Here is an 18,487-nt window from a genome sequence, read left to right as displayed (position 1 = left end):
GTGCACAAAGCAAGGTCCATAAAGACATGGATGAGCGAGTTTGGGGTGGAGTACCTGACTGACCTGCACAGAGTCCTAACCTCAACCCGAAAGAACACCTTTGGGATGAATTAGAGCTGAAACTGCGAGCCAGGCCTTCTCGTAAATCCGATAGAACACCTTTGGGATGAATTAGAGAGGATACTGCGAGCCAGGCCTTCTCGTCCACATCAGTGCCTGACCTCACAAATGCGCTTCTGGAAGAATGGTCAAACATTCACATAGACACACTCCTAAACCTTGTGGACAGCCTTCCCAGAAGAGTTGAAGCTGTTATAGCTGCAAAGGGTGGGCCAACTCAATATTGAACCCCACAGACTAAGACTGGGATGCCATTAAAGTTCATGTGCATGTAAAGGCAGGCGTCCCAATACTTTTGGTATTCTAGTGTATGTGCCAAATAACTTTTACGAGAGTAGATCAATGCACTGGAAGGAATTAAAATGTTTTCCGTTACACAAATTCACAAATAACACAGAGCAGTGGCATTTTACATGTGTTAAATTTTTGTGAATTCACACTAAGATTTTTTTTCTCTTTTTTAATAGAAAATCCCTGAGGCCCTGTTCACACCTGAGCGTTTTTCAGCTCATAAAACGCTCATCTTTGAAGTCTCGAAATGCCCAACAAGCAAAATCCCATTCATTTCAATAGCCCCTGTTCACATGTGAGCGTTCTGTCTCCTGAAGCAAAACTCCTGAAGCTCAAAAAAGTACATGAGCTTCTCTTTCGGCAGAATACCAGCATTTATGTTAGATGTCAATGCCTTCCTCCAGCCTAAAAAAAGCCTGAAAAACACACAAAAAAAGCATGAAAAACGCCCAAAAAAAGCCTGAAAATGATACACTCAGGTGTGAATGGAGCCTAAAGTTTCACTGTCACCTTGTCTCTAAACGTCTTAGGGCTCTTTCACACGGGCGGTCCGATCAGATCCGCCTGTCAGTTTTTTAAGCGGATCTGATCGGATCCTCCATGCAGCTCTATGGGGCAGCGGGTGTCAGCGGAGACACCTCCGCTGACACCCGCTGCCATCCACATCCGATCCTGTGCGTGAAATCTGGACGGATGGAAACCCTATTTTTCCATCCGTTCAGTAATCGGAGCGGAGCGGATCTGATGAGAGCGGACAAGCGGTCCGCTCTCATCCGATCCCCCATAGAGGGCAGCGGGGGCTGAGACACCTCCCTCTCCACTCTGCAAGCGGAGACGGAGCTGTCACCCGCCCGGCTCAGCGGGGATCGCGGATCGATCCCTGCTGAGCAACATGGATCCGCCTACGGAGCGGACCGTGTGAAAGAGCCCTTAGTGTTTATATTTCCTGCTAGGCAACCAATAATCGCCTGCATTTTATTTATTTATTTATTTTAGTCAATTGTCCAGAGCAGAGAATTTCCCTTTTTGTGAGCAATGGTAATGAATAACTGATCTTTATGACGTCCTTGAGTAGAGCTGTTACCGGATTCTCCAGTTAGACAGGTTAGATGGCGCTGAGAAAAAAAAAAAAAAGAAACATTTCCCTATTTCTGCTTTGAAGACTTTTTCGAGACAAAAGATAGGACTAAGAAAGAGAAGAAGGTTTTATCTTGGTCATTATTCTGCCTATTGATCTTGGCAAATAACTAAACACATTTATTTGTAGGAATATTAACTGGTACTCTTATTATGTGTTTTTTTTTTTCTTTATAGAAAACTTTTATTTTGTGCTTTTTAATGACTTCCAGAAACCGGCTGTTTTACCGTCCTTGAGTTATTTTGTTGGCTAAGCACAGAAATTATTGCCCTTCTAGCATTGGTGAGCCTGCCTTGGTTGGAGCTTGGGGGATTTTCATTTCTACGTCAGACCTTTCTGAAATTTGGGGATTTCAAGGCATTAAAGACACGGTGTAAAGTTCATACAGGAATTTCTCTGCAGAAGAATGAAGATAATCCTACTCCTAATTTTAAAAGTGTCCGCTGTATTTTCTGGTGAGTGCCTTATTTATATTTATGGGGTCAGTACAGAGCATTTTTGCTTTTACATTTTTATTTACAGCTCAAAAAAACATAAAAATAACATTATAGGGACAGATTACATGGCTGTAGAAGGTATAGAAACTCATTGTTAATTATTTTATGTCATTGTGATTTTAGCCTTTAAAGTGGTAGTATACTCCACTTTTTACCTTTTACCTACAGGTAAGCCTATAATAAGGCCTATAATAAGGCCTATAATAAGGCTTACCCGTAGCTATAATTAATATCTCCTAAACCTACAAGGTTTAGAAAATATTCGTCCTGCATGCAACCACTGAAACCATCGGCGCATGCACTCTGAAGGTTGGAAGGACCTTCAGAGCTCTTTGCCGGATCCTTGCCGGAAAGTCACTCACACACGCATGTGTGGGAGTGATGTCATCGCGGTTCCGGCCACTCACAGCGCCGGAGCCGCCGAACCAGAGAGAGAGGCTGAGGGAACATGACGGCTCCCTCAGCGGTGATCGGGTGACCGTGTCAGGGCTTCGTTTTAAGGTAAGTATTTCATAATGCAATGCATACTAGCTCATTATGCCTTTCTCCTGCAGGTTTTTTTTTTTTAATTTTTAGGCAAGTATACAACCTCTTTAATATGGAGTTGGTCCTTGTTTGAGACTTTTAACCTCTTTACGACTGCCCGCCGCAAATGTACTGCAGCAGGCCGCTGCTCCTGCGCAAATCGTCATAACTGAACGGCGGTCGCGAGCAGGAGACTAGGGGCGAGCGCGCACCACCGGCGGTGCGCTCCCGCCCCAGATCGTCAGCGGGGAAGCCGATGCAGTGGGGAGGCGGCTCCGATTGCCGTCTGACACCCACGATCGTTCCCCGCTGAGAGAGAAGAACGGTAAACACAGCTGACCGTTCTTCTCCCTGGAATGATCATAGAGCCCCTGTGATCCTTCTATATAGGATAACATGTCTCTATGGCCATTCCACAAGCCACCCCCCCCCCCCACAGTTAGAATCACTCCCCTAGGCTCACATTTAACCCCTTGATCACCCACAATGTTACCCCCCTTCCCTGTCAGTGTCAATATTACAGTAGCAGTGCATATATTTAGCACTGATTACTGTAATAATGTCAATAGTCCCCCCAAAAGTGTAAAAAATGTCAGTCAGGGGTCCGATCTGTCTGCCGCAATGTCGCAGTCCCTCTAAAAATCGCAGATTGCCACCATTACTAGTAAAAAAAAAAAAAATGATGAAAATCTTTCCCGTAGTTAGTAGACGCAATAATTTTTGCGCAAACCAATCAAAATACACTTATTGCAATTTTTTTTTTTTTTACCAAAAATATGTAGCAGAAAACAAGTTGGACTAAAATGTTAAAAAACTTTGATTTTTACATTTTTTTTTTTGGGAATATTATATAGCAGAATGTGAAAAATATAGATATTTTTTTTCAGAATTGTCACTCTTTTTTTGTGTGTAGCGCGAAAAAATAAATAAATAAATAATCGCACAGGTGATCAAATACCACCAAAAGAAAGCTCTATTTGTGGGGAAAAAAAGGAGGTACATTTTGTTTGGGTACAGCGTTGCACGACCGCATAATTGTCAGGTAAAGTCACGCAGTGCCAAGTTGAAAAAAGTGGCCTGGTCATCAAGGGGGCAAATCATTCTGGTCTTAAAGTGGTTAAAGTTTTTTTTCACATAGGCCAGATCTGTTTTTTCTCAGCAGGGGGGGGTCTGTCTTTTGATCCCCTGCTGAGCTGAGCAGCCCAATGACAAGTCCGTGTCTGTCCTGCTAAAGTGGACACAGCCCGCTTTGCTCTTTGGGCAGCTGGATGTAAATGGACCGGCTGTCTGTTTACTCCTGACTGCCCTCCGATCCAACCAGACGGAGGGGAACAGATCTCCTTCCTTTTTTGCTGGATCACATCCAACCCAAGTCCATTTACATCCAACTGCCAATAGAGGAGAATGGAGGGTCTGATCAAGTCAGGCTGAAAAACGAACAGCCAGACCCAATCGGACCACTTGTGTTAAAGGGGTCTAACAGTCTCCTCTCTTCTAGACAAGGATTTACACAATGTTTTGGAGTTTGTCTGTGGGATTTTGTGCCCATTCAACCAAAAGAACATATGTAAGATCAGGTTGGATAAGAAAACCTGGCTTTCAATAAGCATTCCAATTCATTCCATTGGTGTTCAGTAAGGTTGAGGTGAGGGATCTGTTCAGATCACTTTAGTTACTTCACCTCAAACTCACCAAACCATAGGGTTGATTTACTAAAGGCAAATCCACTGTGCACTACAAGTACACTGCAAGTGCACTTGGCAGTGAAATTGCTGTAGATCTGAGGGGAAGAACTGAAATGAGGGGAAGCTCTGCTGATTTCCATCAACCAATCATGTGCAAGCAAAAATGCTGTTTTTTATTTTCCTTGCATGTCCCCCTCAGATCTACAGCGACTGCACTGCCAAGTGCACTTGCAGTGCAATTGTAGTGCACAGTGGATTTGCCTTAAAGCAGTAGTATACTCCATTTTTTAACTTTCGCCTACAGGTAAGCCTATAATAAGGCCTATAAGGCGGCTTACCTGTAGGTAAAATTAATATCTCCTAAACCTGCACGGTTTAGGAGATATTCGCCCTGCATGCAGCTGCTGACACCAGCGGCGCATGCGCTCTGAAGGTCCGGCGGACCTTCAGAGCTCCTGGCCGGCTCCTTGCTGGAAAGTGAACTCCCGTGTCCATGCGTGGGAGTGATGTCATCACAACTCCGGCCACTCACAGCGCTGGAGCCGTCAGATCCGGAAGAGACACCGAGCGAAGATGTCGGCTGCCTCAGCGGTGTCTGGGCAACCGTGTCGGGGTTTCGTTCTAAGGTAAGTATTTCAATGCATACTAGCTCATTATGCCTTTGTCCTGCAGGGTTTGTTTGGGTTTTTTTGAGGATACAACCGCTTTAAGTGAAAAAAAAAAAAAAACATTTCTTAATAAAGTTGTGTTTGTATTCAGGAGCATATTCATGCTACAATAGAAAAGGACCTTCCCCAAACTGTTGGCACAAGATTGGAAGCGCAAAATTGTATCTATTATGATTTTTTTTTGTTGGTCTTAACGCAAGTTTTAAACTTAACATAACTGTTGGAGCCACCACCCAGCAACACAGAATTTGTATATATTCCCCTATAGGATGTAAGGTGACTCAACAGCTTTTGCATGTATTGTCCTGCACTATTTTCACAGAATCTGTTATTGTCACTAAATCAAGTAGGTCAGGGGTCCCCAAGCCCCGGGCCGTGGACCGGTGCCGATCCGTGGCCTGTTGATGACTGAGCTGCATAGCAGGAGGTGAGTCGCAGATGCAGTCCTCACAGGGCTATCACAGACCGTGCTCACCACTCACCTCCTGCTGTGTGGCCATGCCCGTGTGTCCTCTCCCGACTCCTCCACAAGCCCAGCTGACGATGTCATCCAACCAGCAGGGCAAGGGGCGGGGAGAAGCTGCAGATCGGAATAGAGAGCTCCTCCCGTCCCCTGCTCTGTTGATAGGATGATGTCATCAGGTGGGCGGGGGGAGCTGGGAGAGGACACAGACCAATCACAGCCTGGAGTCCTGTGACGAAGAAGCAGAGGTTAGCGATGTGTGATGTTAGAGAGGAAAGGGGGGGCAGACTGCAGGAGCACAGTGATGGAGGAAGCAGTGATTGCTGGGGGCACTGTAATGTAAAGGGGACTGCACTGTAAAGGGGCACTGTAATATAAAGGGCACTGTAATGTAAAGGGGACTGCACTGTAAAGGGGCACTGTAATATAAAGGGGACTGCACTGTAAAGGGGCACTGTAATGTAAAGCGGGGCTGTGATGTGAAGGGGAACTGAGGGCACTGATATAAAGAGGGGACTTTGCTGTAAAGGGGGGGCTGTGGTGTGATGGGATGGGAGCTGAGAACATACTCCATGAATATCCCATTCCCTGACCCATCCACCAAAATCCCCCTATCTACCCACAGCTGGTGGGAGGGGGGCTCAGGCGATTTCCACAGCATAAGAATTGTTTTCTGGGCCTGATATAGGGCACGACTAAGTGTGACCCTCATGGGTTCCTCTGAGATAATGTCACTTAGGATACCTAGCAGGCAAAATTTTGAGTCAAGGGGTACATTCGATTGGAATACCCTATTAAGGGTACCCAGCACACCCGTCCAGTATCGGTGGAGCTTGGGATACCAAAGGAGGTGGATGAGGGCTCTGTGTCTGAATGGATACACAAAGCTGCAGCTCGGCTCGGGTGCCCCCATAGCAAGCTGCTTGCTGTGGGGGCACTCAACAATAGGGAGGGGCCAGGAGCAGTGAAGAGGAACCTGAGAAGAGGAGGATCTGAGCTACTCTGTGCAAATCCACTGCATAGAGCAGGTAAGTATAACCGGTTTATTTAAAAAAAAAAAAAAAATACTTTACAATCACTTTAAAGTATAAAGAATGATAACCTTTCATAATTCTTGTAAGTTGCACACACAATAATGCAACAATTTACCAATAACAATTTAAAAAGATTTACACACAGTAATGAAACAGTAATGAAAATATCACAAGGGCTCTGCTTTACTGAATTGAGCCTTATAAAAAAAAGAATTTGAGAAAAACTGAAAAATCTCTGCAATAATCTGTCCAGGTATACTGCATCCTTGCTGATAATAATAAAATGGCACTGCAAAATGGTGAATTTAAATTTGGGAATAATAGAAAATCAGAGAGACCGGTCAGCCAATAGACTGAACGATTAACCTCCCTGGCGGTATGATTCTGTCAGGAATTCTGTTCCAAAAGCGGTACAATTCTTTTCATGGAAATTTGGCGTTATGTATTATAGGCCTACAATTCTTAGTAATTACTGACTTAAACCTGACCAAAACAAGTCTCTAGTAGACATCCCAGATGTGATAAATTTGAAACACAAACAAGTGAATTATAATCGAATCAATAATATTATTTTATTATTTAATATATAATATATATAATAAAATTATATTATTGATTAGATTATAATTCATGCGTTATATATTATATATATATGTGTGTGTGTGTATATATATATATACATATATATATATATATATATATATAACGCATGAATTATAATCGAATCAATAATATAATTTTATATATATATATATATATATATATATATATATATATATATATGTGTGTGTATATATATATATATATAACGCATGAATTATAATCGAATCAATAATATAATTTTATATATATATATATATATATATATATATATATATATATATATGTGTGTGTGTGTGTATATATAGGTATATATATATATATATATATATATATGCATATATATAATATAAAATGTGTTATGTGTTTTGTGCAACGTTTTTTCTTTTTTTTTTTTGAATTTCCCTCCCTAGTTCCGCTCCCATGCAGCATTGCTGCTGCAGGGAACGGAACTAGGAAGTTCTCCTACCGACAGACGAGCGGCGGAGATCTCGGCTGGCGGTCACAGCAATGAGAGCTCATCGCTGGATCGCCAGGATAAGGTAAGAGAAGCTCCGCTGCGCTGTCTGCACACTCTGCCCATTGACCCCGAGCGTGACTCGGGGATACCGCTAATAGCAGAAAATTCCTACCCCGAGTCACGCTCGGGGATACCGCTAAGGCAGTTAATCGGACAAACCGGGCTTAAATATAAAGTGATATAGTGCAAAAATGCATTAATAAACAAATATAATTAAATAAATATAATATGGTTAATTCATACAGTGACAATATGTGCATAAGTGCTGTAAAAAAAAAAAACAATTAAGATGATTGGAAATATATGAATAAATAATTTAATGATTATGAGCAATGTCCAAAACATTAATGTGAATCACGATCGTTGAAAATAAATGTCCATAACACCAATGTGAATCACACGTGACTCTTGTGGATCACTCTTCAGAAGATTTCATCCACGAGCTGTGTAAAAAATTAGTGCCTAAATCCATCACCGATAGAAGCACCTACTCACCAGAGGTAAGTATACAACTTGGATATCACGGTAAAAAAGGTCCTCAAATCACAAGCATAGATTCTCCACCGGGACCACCAAAAAGAAGCCACATTAGATAGATGTAATATCACATAAACCTCCTCCATGGTTCACATTAAGAGGGACAAGAGAAAAAGAGGCCTCCATAGTGTAATAACGCCAATTTATTATTAAAAATATAGGTTAAAACCACTTACATTGTACAAAAACAGATTCGCTTCTATAAAACAAGCAAGGATGCCGATTGAGCTCCACCTGCGTTCCAGACGTGAAAGTGACGTGTCACGTTGCCCCCTGACCCTACGCGTTTAGTCATAGGCGTCTGACGTCATCATTGGCATTATTACACTATGTGATACACAGAACATGGAAATGCAATTATTTTTGTAAATATAAACTGCTAAATACCTTTTCTCAACAGCAGTATATAGCAGTCTGACTTCTATCAGTGTCCAGCCAAGCACTGGTTAAAGCTTGTAGGAGGAGTTTTCTGATTATCCTATGAGACTGCAAGACCCCTGATCCTCTGTCTGGACAGTAGTGATTGGCCCTGTGCTGATCACATGCAGGAAACAAAACCTCTCTAGCAATACACACCGAACTGAGCCTGTGCAGCCTGACTCCATAGACTGTTATCAGGAAATTATTAGGGGACAGCTGAAGAAGTGGAGGATCAGAGGAGACAGGATCAAACAGTCTTTTTGCACACAATGAGGAAGATTAACCCCTTAGGTTCCACAGTGTGTATAACAAGCATGCTTTACTGCCAATACAGACTGATTTTACTGTTGTGGGTTTAGTAACACTTTAACCACTTCCCGCCCGTCCTATAGCAAATTAAGTCATATGACGGCGGCAGGATAATGCGCTCTGCGCGCCCCCCTGGGGGCACGCAGAGCGGCGATCAGTGATGCGGTGTGTCACTCTGACACACCGCATCTCCGATCTCGGTAAAGAGCCTACTGATGTAAGCTCTTTACCATTTGACCAGCTGTGTCCAATCACAGCTGGTCACATAGTAAATAGGAAGTGCCGTTGATCGACTTTCCTCAGTTCGTGCCTGACAGGCACGAGTAGAGGAGAGCCAATCTGTGGCTCTCCTGACAGGGGGGGGGGGGGGGGGGGGTCTGCACTGGTAATCAGAGTATTGATTATCAGTGCAGACCCTTGAGGGGGGGTGCCACTAGTCACCAGGGATGCCCACCCATGTATAAATCTGCCCTCCAAAAATACAGTTCCTGCCTCCACACTGCCAAACAGACCTACTTTAACACCCTAAACACAGTACCCGTCAACTCTTTTCGACCTTTAACGCTCTACTTCGTCCTCCATTGGCTCCGCCCACTAACTTACTCACTGCCCAAGAGATTGCCAATCAGTTCAAAAATAAAATTGATACAATTCGTGAAGAGATCTTTACACTAAAGATATCTCCCTCACCTTACACACCCTGTCCTCCTGCACAATCAATACTTCCCTTGTTTAACCCAACTACTGTAGAGGAAGTTACTAAAAAATTTTCTAATGCCCACCTAACTTCCTGCCCCCTGGACCCCTCAAATACTATGGTCACCCTCTGACTCTATCCTACACTCTTTAACTCATATCTTCAACCTCTCCCTCTCCACTGGCATCTTCCCCAGCTCTCTAAAACATGCGCTAGTTACTCCCATACCAAAGAAAGCCTCACTAGACCCCTCCAATCTTAATAACTTAAGACCCATCTCCTTACTCCCTTTTGCTTCCAAACTCCTTGAACGTTTAGTCTATAACCGCCTGAGCAAGCACCTCATTGAGAATAACCTCCTTGATCCCCTTCAGTCTGGATTTCGCCGGCAACACTCCACAGAAACTTCTCTCCTAAAACTTACAAATGACTTACTAACAGCAAAAACCAATGGTCACTACTCGATACTCTTACTCAGTGGCGTACCAAGGGGGGGGGCGGGGGGGCGGCCCGCCCCGGGTGCCACGCACTGGGGGGTGTCAGCCGGTGTCCTGCCCGGCGTGTTCCGTATCGCTGTGAAGGCAGCTCCTTCAGTCAGCGCTGCAGGGGGGGGCGGAAAACGGTGGCGGGAATAAGGGGCGGAGCCGCGGCGGGAGAAGGGGGTGGGGCCTCGATGGGAAGAAGGGGCAGAGCCTCAGACTCGGCAGGAAGAAGGTGAGTGCCGAAGTGTGTGTGCTGGATAGGAGGGGGATGGGGCAGCTGCATATGAGGAATTCATCTTTCCCTAGCTCCCTGTCCCCTTCAGTGCTCTCCACCCCCCTGGTTTTCTCTGCCCGCCCCCCAAGTGCTACCTGTCCTCCCCGCAGTGCTCTCCACCCCCCTGGTTTTCTCTGCCCGCCCCCCAAGTGCTACCTGTCCTCCCCGCAGTGCTCTCCACCCCCTGGTTTTCCCTGCCCACCCCCCAAGTGCTCCCTGTCCCCCCCAGTGCTCTCCACCCCCCTGGTTTTCCCTGCCCGCCCCCCAAGTGCTCCCTGTCCCCCCCCAGTGCTCTCCACCCCCTGGTTTTCCCTGCCCACCCCCCAAGTGCTACCTGTCCTCCCCGCAGTGCTCTCCACCCCCCTGGTTTTCTCTGCCCGCCCCCCAAGTGCTACCTGTCCTCCCCGCAGTGCTCTCCACCCCCTGGTTTTCCCTGCCCACCCCCCAAGTGCTCCCTGTCCCCCCCAGTGCTCTCCACCCCCCTGGTTTTCCCTGCCCGCCCCCCAAGTGCTCCCTGTCCCCCCCCCAGTGCTCTCCACCCCCTGGTTTTCCCTGCCCGCCCCCCAAGTGCTCCCTGTCCCCCCCCCCAGTGCTCTCCACCCCCCTGGTTTTCCCTGCCCGCCCCCCAAGTGCTCCCTGTCCCCCCCCCCAGTGCTCTCCACCCCCCTGGTTTTCCCTGCCAGCCCCCCAAGTGCTACCTGTCCCCCCAGTGCTCTCCACCTCCCTGGTTTTCCCTGCCCGCCCCCAAGTGCTCCCCGTCCCCCCCCCCAGTGCTCTCCTCCTCCCTGCGCCTTCCAACCAACCCTGCAATGCTTTCCAAACCCCCTCTTAATTCTCTCCAGCCCCCCCCCCCCCCACCGTGCCATTCAGCTCCTCCAGTGCTCTCTGCTTCGTCTGTGCTCTCCGGCCCCCCTAGTGCTCTTCTATCTTCTATCATGTCCTCAGTCTCTGACCATCTCCTGTATCATGTCCTCAGTCTCTGACCAACTCCTGTATAATGACTGCAGTCTCTGACCATCTACTGTATCATGTCTGCAGTCTCTGACCATCTCCTGTATCATGTCTGCAGTCTCTGACCATCTCCTGTATCATGTCCTCAGTCTCTGACCATCTCCTGTATCATGTCCGCAGTCTCTGACCATCTCCTGTATCATGTCTGCAGTCTCTGAGCATCTCCTGTATCATGTCTGCAGTCTCTGAGCATCTCCTGTATCATGTCTGCAGTCTCTGAGCATCTTCTGTATCATGTCCTCAGTCTCTGACCATCTCCTGTATCATGTCCTCAGTTTCTGACCATCTCCTGTATCATGTCCTCAGTCTCTGACCATCTCCTGTATCATGTCCGCAGTCTCTGACCATCTCCTGTATCATGTCTGCAGTCTCTGACCATCTCCTGTATCATGTCTGCAGTCTCTGAGCATCTTCTGTATCATGTCCTCAGTCTCTGACCATCTCCTGTATCATGTCCTTAGTTTCTGACCATCTCCTGTATCATGTCCTCAGTCTCTGACCATCTCCTGTATCATGTCCTCAGTCTCTGACCATCTCCTGTATCATGTCCTCAGTCTCTGACCATCTCCTGTATCATGTCCTCAGTCTCTGACCATCTCCTGTATCATGTCCTCAGTCTCTGACCATATACTGTATCATGTCTGCAGTCTCTGACCATATATTGTATCATGTCTGCAGTCTCTGACTGAGCATCTCCTGTATCATGTCTGCAGTCTCTGACCATCTCTTGTATCATGTCTGCAGTCTCTGACCATCTCCTGTATCATGCCTGTAGTCTCTGACCAACTCCTGTATCATGTCTGCAGTCTCTGACCATCTCTTGTATCATGCCTGTAGTCTCTGACCATCTCCTGTATCATGCCTGTAGTCTCTGACCATCTCCTGTATCATGTCCTCAGTCTCTGACCATCTCCTGTATCATGTCCTCAGTCTCTGACCATCTCCTGTATCATGTCCTCAGTTTCTGACCATCTCCTTTATCATGACTGCAGTCTCTGAGCATCTCCTGTATCATGTCTGCAGTCTCTGACCATCTCCTGTATCATGTCTGCAGTCTCTGACCATCTCCTGTATCATGTCTGCAGTCTCTGACCATCTCCTGTATCATGTCCTCAGTCTCTGACCATCTCCTGTATCATGTCTGCAGTCTCTGACCATCTCTTGTATCATGTCTGCAGTCTTTGACCATCTCCTGTATCATGTCTGCAGTCTCTGAGCATCTTCTGTATCATGTCCTCAGTCTCTGACCATCTCCTGTATCATGTCCTCAGTTTCTGACCATCTCCTGTATCATGTCCTCAGTTTCTGACCATCTCCTGTATCATGTCTGCAGTCTCTGACCATCTCCTGTATCATGTCCTCAGTCTCTGACCATATCCTGTATCAGGTCCTCAGTCTCTGACCATCTCCTGTATCATGTCTGCAGTCTCTGACCATCTCCTGTATCATGTCCTCAGTTTCTGACCATCTCCTGTATCATGTCTGCAGTCTGAGCATCTTCTGTATCATGTCCTCAGTTTCTGACCATCTCCTGTATCATGTCCTCAGTCTCTGACCATCTCCTGTATCATGTCTGCAGTCTTTGACCATCTCCTGTATCATGTCTGCAGTCTCTGAGCATCTTCTGTATCATGTCCTCAGTCTCTGACCATCTCCTGTATCATGTCCTCAGTTTCTGACCATCTCCTGTATCATGTCCTCAGTCTCTGACCATCTCCTGTATCATGTCCTCAGTCTCTGACCATCTCCTGTATCATGTCCTCAGTCTCTGACCATCTACTGTATCCTGTCTGCAGTCTCTGACCATCTCCTGTTACATGACTGCAGTCTCTGAGCATCTCCTGTATCATGTCTGCAGTCTCTGACCATCTCCTGTATCATGTCTGCAGTCTCTGACCATCTCCTGTATCAAGTCTGTAGTCTCTGACCATCTCCTGTACCATGTCTGCAGTCTATCTATTTATGCTGAAGGTAGGACTGTGCAGGGGAGGCAGAGAGTGCAAAAGGAGGAACTGTGATTAGAGAGATGGGGGAGGGGGCAGACGGCAAGGGGCACTGTGATGGGGGGATGTGAAATTTGTGCAATAAATATTCTTGAAAACATTACAAATTTCTGTGGGTGTTTTTACATTTTAAAGTTGGGGGGGGGGGTGCCAGATATAGGATCCGCCCCGGGTGCCAAATGCTCTAGGTACGCCACTGCTCTTACTCTTGGACCTCTCTGCTGCCTTTGATACTGTTGACCACCCCCTCCTCAAAAAACTCAGTTTGCTCGGTCTCCGGGACTGTGGTCTCCACTGGTTCGAATCTTACCTATCTCACCGCAACTTCAATGTCACTTACAATTCCACTTACTCCTCTGCAACTCCTCTTACTGTTGTTGTCCCCCAAGGTTCTGTCCTTGGACCTCTACTATTCTCAATCTATACCTCCTCCCTGGGTCAGCTAATAGCCTCCCATGGCTTCCACTACCATTTCTATGCTGATGACACCCAAATCTCTCTCTCTACTCCTCAGCTCACCCCATCAGTCTCCTCCCGCATCACTGATCTACTAACAGACATATCAGCCTGGATGTCTCACCACTTCCACAAACTGAATCTATCTAAAACCGAGCTCATAATATTTCCTCCTCTACGCGCCCCTTCCCCGGAATTCTCTATCAAGATCAATGGAACAACTATTAGTCGTTCCACACATGCCAGGGTGCTAGGGTTAACCCTGGACTCTGCACTGTCCTTTCAGGCTCACATCCAATCCCTGTCCAAATCATGTCCCCTTAACCTCCGCAACATTGCTAGAATACGGCCCTTTTTAACCAATGACACCACCAAGCTTTTAATTCACACCCTGGTTATCTCTCGCCTCGACTATTGCAACTCCCTCCTCATTGGATTACCCTTACATAGATTATCCACCTTCAATCCATAATGAATGCTGCTGCAAGACTTATCCACCTTACCAACCGTTCAGTGTCCTCCAACCCTCTCTGCCAATCCCTTCATTGGCTTCCACTCACCCAACGAATAAAATTCAAAGTGCTAACAATAGTTTACAATGCCATCCACAACTCTGCCCCCAGCTACATCACTAACCTGATCTCAAAATATCAACCTAGCCGCTCTCTTCGGTCCTCCCAAGACCTCCTGCTTTCTAGCTCCCTTGTCACCTCTTCCCATGCTCGCCTCCAGGATTTCTCCAGAGCTTCTCCCATTCTTTGGTACTCTCTACCCCATTCTGTCCGACTGTCCCCTAATCTATCCATCTTTAGACGATCCCTGAAAACCCTTCTCTTTAAAGAAGCCTATCCGGCTACTAACTATTAACGCTGTTTCACTTGCTCCATAAGCTCATCCCCCACAGCTATTGCCTTTTGTATCAATTGACCCTCCCTTTTAGATTGTAAGCTCTAACTAGCAGGGCCCTCTGATTCCTTTTGTTCCAAATTGTATTGTAACTGTAATGTCTGCCCTCATTTTGTTAAGCGCTGCGCAAACTGTTGGCTCTATATAATTCCTGTATAATAATAATAATAATGTCCCCAGGGATGCCCACCCATGACCCCAGGGATGCCCACCATGGCCACCAGGGATGGCAATCAGGGCTCAGGGAGCCCGCCAGTGCCCTCTCCATCAGTGCTGCCCACCAGTGCCCATCATTGCGATCTATCAGGGCCGCCCACCAGTGCCCATCAATGCCGCCTATCAGTGCCCACCAATGCTGCATATCAGTGCTACCTATCAGTGCTGCATATTAGTGCCACCCCATCAGTTCCTCCTCATAAGTGCGGCCTCATCAGTGCTCATCAGTGTAGGAAAAAAACTTAATTTATTCAATTTTATAACATAAAAAAAAAAAACTTTTTTTTTTTTTTCAAAACTTTTCAGTCTTTTTTTATTTGTTTAGCAAAAAAGAAAAAACCTTGCGGTGATCAAATACCACCAAAAGAAAGCTCTATTTGTGGGGGGGGGGGGGGGGGGGTTGGGGGGAATGACATAAATTTGGTTTAGGTACAGTGTTGCATGACCGCGCAATTGTCATTCAAATTGCAACAGCGCTAAAAGCTATAAATTGGCCTGGGCGGGAAGGGGGAAAAGTACCTGGTATTGAAGTGGTTAAAATGACAGAAACTCCTAAGACCCCTTTCACACAGGTGGACCGTTCAGATCCGCCTGTCAGGTTTTTTGGCGGATCTGAACGGTCACACCATGCATCTCTATGGGGCATCGGATGTCAGCGGAGACATGTCCATCCGTCAAATCTGGACGGATGGAAACCCTATTTTCCATCCGTCCAGTGGATCGGATCAAATGGGATCGGATGAGAATGGACCAACGGTGGGGGCCTGACAGCTCTGTCTCCGCACACAGCACGGAGAACAGCTGTCATCCTCATGCTCAGCGGGGGATTGGCGGATTGATCCCCCGCTGAGATAAACGGAGTCCGTCTGATGGACGGACGGACTGTGTGAAAGAGCCCTAATAGAGATTAATTTAATTGATATTTAATACCCAGAACAGGTGAGCTACCTGGCTTTATAAGGAAAAACTCAAAACAGCGTGACAAAATGTCCTGGGATACAGTTCTGTGATGCTTTCCACGATAAGTTACACTCACCATGCAGAGTCAGCATAAGAAAATGGAAGGAGAGTGAAAACAGAATGCTATCCCTGCAATGCTATTTGGAGCAATCTATAGACTTTTATTTGGAATGGTGCTCTGCTCTCCATGACTTTTTGCAATCTCTCTGTGGTCACTCAGTAGGCTCATTTACACCTGGCTGGAGGGTGGTAAAAACAGGCAGTTGAGCTGGATTTAACCACCCAAATCACCCCCCATAAGCTGAAAAGGCAGCCAGATCAGTGTGTACACTTGCTAGGGCAGTGGCATGTAATGCAAGTGGTTGCATCATGGTAATGGAACATTTACAGGGTTAAAACAAGAGGTGAGAAGGTGGCATATCGCCTCATCACCACTTGATAAAAGACTCTGGAATTCGGTTTACTGCAGATGACTTTTCAGAGGTGTGGCAATGATAGCCACACATGTAAAAGGGAAAGTGCATCTTTCACATTCCTTATTAAAGTGGTTGTAAAAGCACAAGGTTTTTATCTTAATACATTCTATGTAAAACCTGTAAAGAGAAAGGCATAATAAGCTAGTGTGCATCGCATACTAGCTCTATAGGAAATACTTACCTTAGAACGAAGTCCGCGCAGTGCCGCCCGCTCAGCGACAGGATGGCTGACATGTTCGGCCGCCCTGCCTCCTTGTTCCCGTCCTCCGGCCATCTGATTGGCCGGAGGCGCGATTACATGACTCCCGTGCATGCGCGCAGGAGCCGCCGTTCACAGCATAGGGCTCTGAAGGAACGGCACGGGTGGCTGTTCCTTCAGAGCGCATGTGCCAATGACGTCATCGGCTGCATGCACTGTAAATATCTCCTAAACGGTACATGTTTAGGAGATATTTATAGCACCTATAGGTAAGCCTTATCATAGGTTTACCTACAGGTAAAGGACTTTAAAGTCGGTTTACAACAACTTTAAGATAAAAGGCATTCTGTGTGTAGCAGCCCCCCTCAGCCCCCATAATACTTACCTGAGCCCCTTCTCGATCCAGTGATGTTGCATGAGAGACGTGGCTGTCCGGGACTCTCCTTCCTCATTCTCCTTCAGCTCTCGCTGCTGTCATTTCAAGTCGGTGTGCCAATAAGGAGCGAGAGGGGGCGGGGCGGGGCTGGGCCGCAACTCTGTGTCTGAGTAGACACAGGAAGCTATGGCTCGACTCGGGTGCCCCCATAGCAAGCTGCTTGCTGTGGGGGCATTCGGCAGGAGGGAGGGGCCAGGAGCGCAGAAGGATCTGGGTTGCTCTGTGTAAAACCATTACACAGAACAAGGTAAGTATAACATGTTTGTTATTTTTAACTGAAAAAAATATAAGTGGATGATGTTCACATCATACATGCCGTGTAAACTCATGAATAACATAATCGAAAAGGCAATGTGGTTAAGCTATATACACACACATATATATAACATGTAATAAAATGATAGTAGATAAAGTCCAGTGTGACTGTCCCAACACAATGATTGCTTCACTGCTAGTGTTTAGCCCCTTTTACAGGTAGGTCAAATAGGCTTGTGAAACCACAAATTAGCTGGGATCCCTCCGATGAGAAGCTCCACTTCATTCCTCCATTAGAGAAGAAAACTCATAGATAAAATGACTCCACAGGAAGCAACATAATTAAGGGGTTTAGTTCACCTATAAAGGGGCAGCCCCATTTTTCACAATTTGGCACCACACACTGGTATTGTATATATAATATGTGTCTAGGGCAGTGATAGGGAACCTTGGCACTCCAGATGTTTTGGAACTACATTTCCCATGATGCTCATGCACTCAGCAGTGTAGTTGAGCATCATGGGAAATATAGTTCCAAAACATCTGGCGTGCCAAGGTTCGCCATCACTGGTCTAGGGGGGATGTTTGACCATTCTTCCAGAAGTGCCTTTGTGAGGTCAGCCGCTGATATGGACGAGAAGGTCTGGCTCGCAGTCTGTGCGCTAATTCATCCCAAAGGTGTTCTATAGGGTTGAGGTGAGGACTCTGTGCAGGCAAATCAAGTTCCTCCACCTCAAACTCACTCATTGATGTCTTTATGGACCTTGCTTTGTGCACTGGTGTGCAGTCACGTTGGAACAGGAAGGGGTCATCCCCAAACTGTTCCCACAAAGTTGGGAGCATGAAATTGTCCAAAATGTCTTGGTATGCTGACACCTTAAGAGTTCCCTTTACTGGAACTAAGAGGCCATTCCCAACCCCTGAAAAACAACCCCACACCATAATCCCCCCTCCACCAAATGATGTTGGAACACAAAGGGGCCAACCCAAAACTGTTCCCACAAAGTTGGGAACATGAAATTGTCCAAAATGTCTTGGTAGGCGATGCCTCAAGAGTTCCCTTCACTGGCTAAACCCCTGAAAAATAACCCCACACCATAATCCCCCCTTCACCAAATAATTTGGACCAGAGCACAAACAAGCAAGTTTGAGGTGGAGGAACTTGACTGACCTGCACAGAGTCCTGACCTCAACGCAATAAAACACCTTTGGGATGAATACGAGCGGAGACTGCGAGCCAGGCCTTCCCGTCCAACATCAGTGCCTGAGCTCACAAATGCGCTTCTGGAAGAATGATCAAACATTCCCA

At 46.3% G+C, this 18,487-nt stretch overlaps 1 protein-coding gene across 1 annotated transcript in view; it reads left to right on the top strand.

Annotated features, from left to right (window-relative positions):
• Positions 1-18,487, top strand: part of LOC309560450 (uncharacterized protein) — a gene marked incomplete at its 3' end in the record, with an annotated part of 506,030 nt that overhangs the window by 447,187 nt on the left and 40,356 nt on the right. Inside the window, exons 5-6 of the mRNA XM_082264083.1 lie at positions 1,761-1,831; positions 1,938-2,004. Of these exons, the coding sequence (XP_082120209.1) occupies positions 1,761-1,831; positions 1,938-2,004 (138 nt within the window). The remainder of the gene's footprint in view (positions 1-1,760; positions 1,832-1,937; positions 2,005-18,487) is intronic.

This window comes from Pelophylax lessonae (genome assembly GCF_965119305.1).
Source record: "Pelophylax lessonae genome assembly, chromosome: 7".
NCBI classification, from domain to species: Eukaryota; Metazoa; Chordata; class Amphibia; order Anura; family Ranidae; genus Pelophylax; species Pelophylax lessonae.
This window is presented reverse-complemented; position numbering and strand designations above follow the sequence as displayed.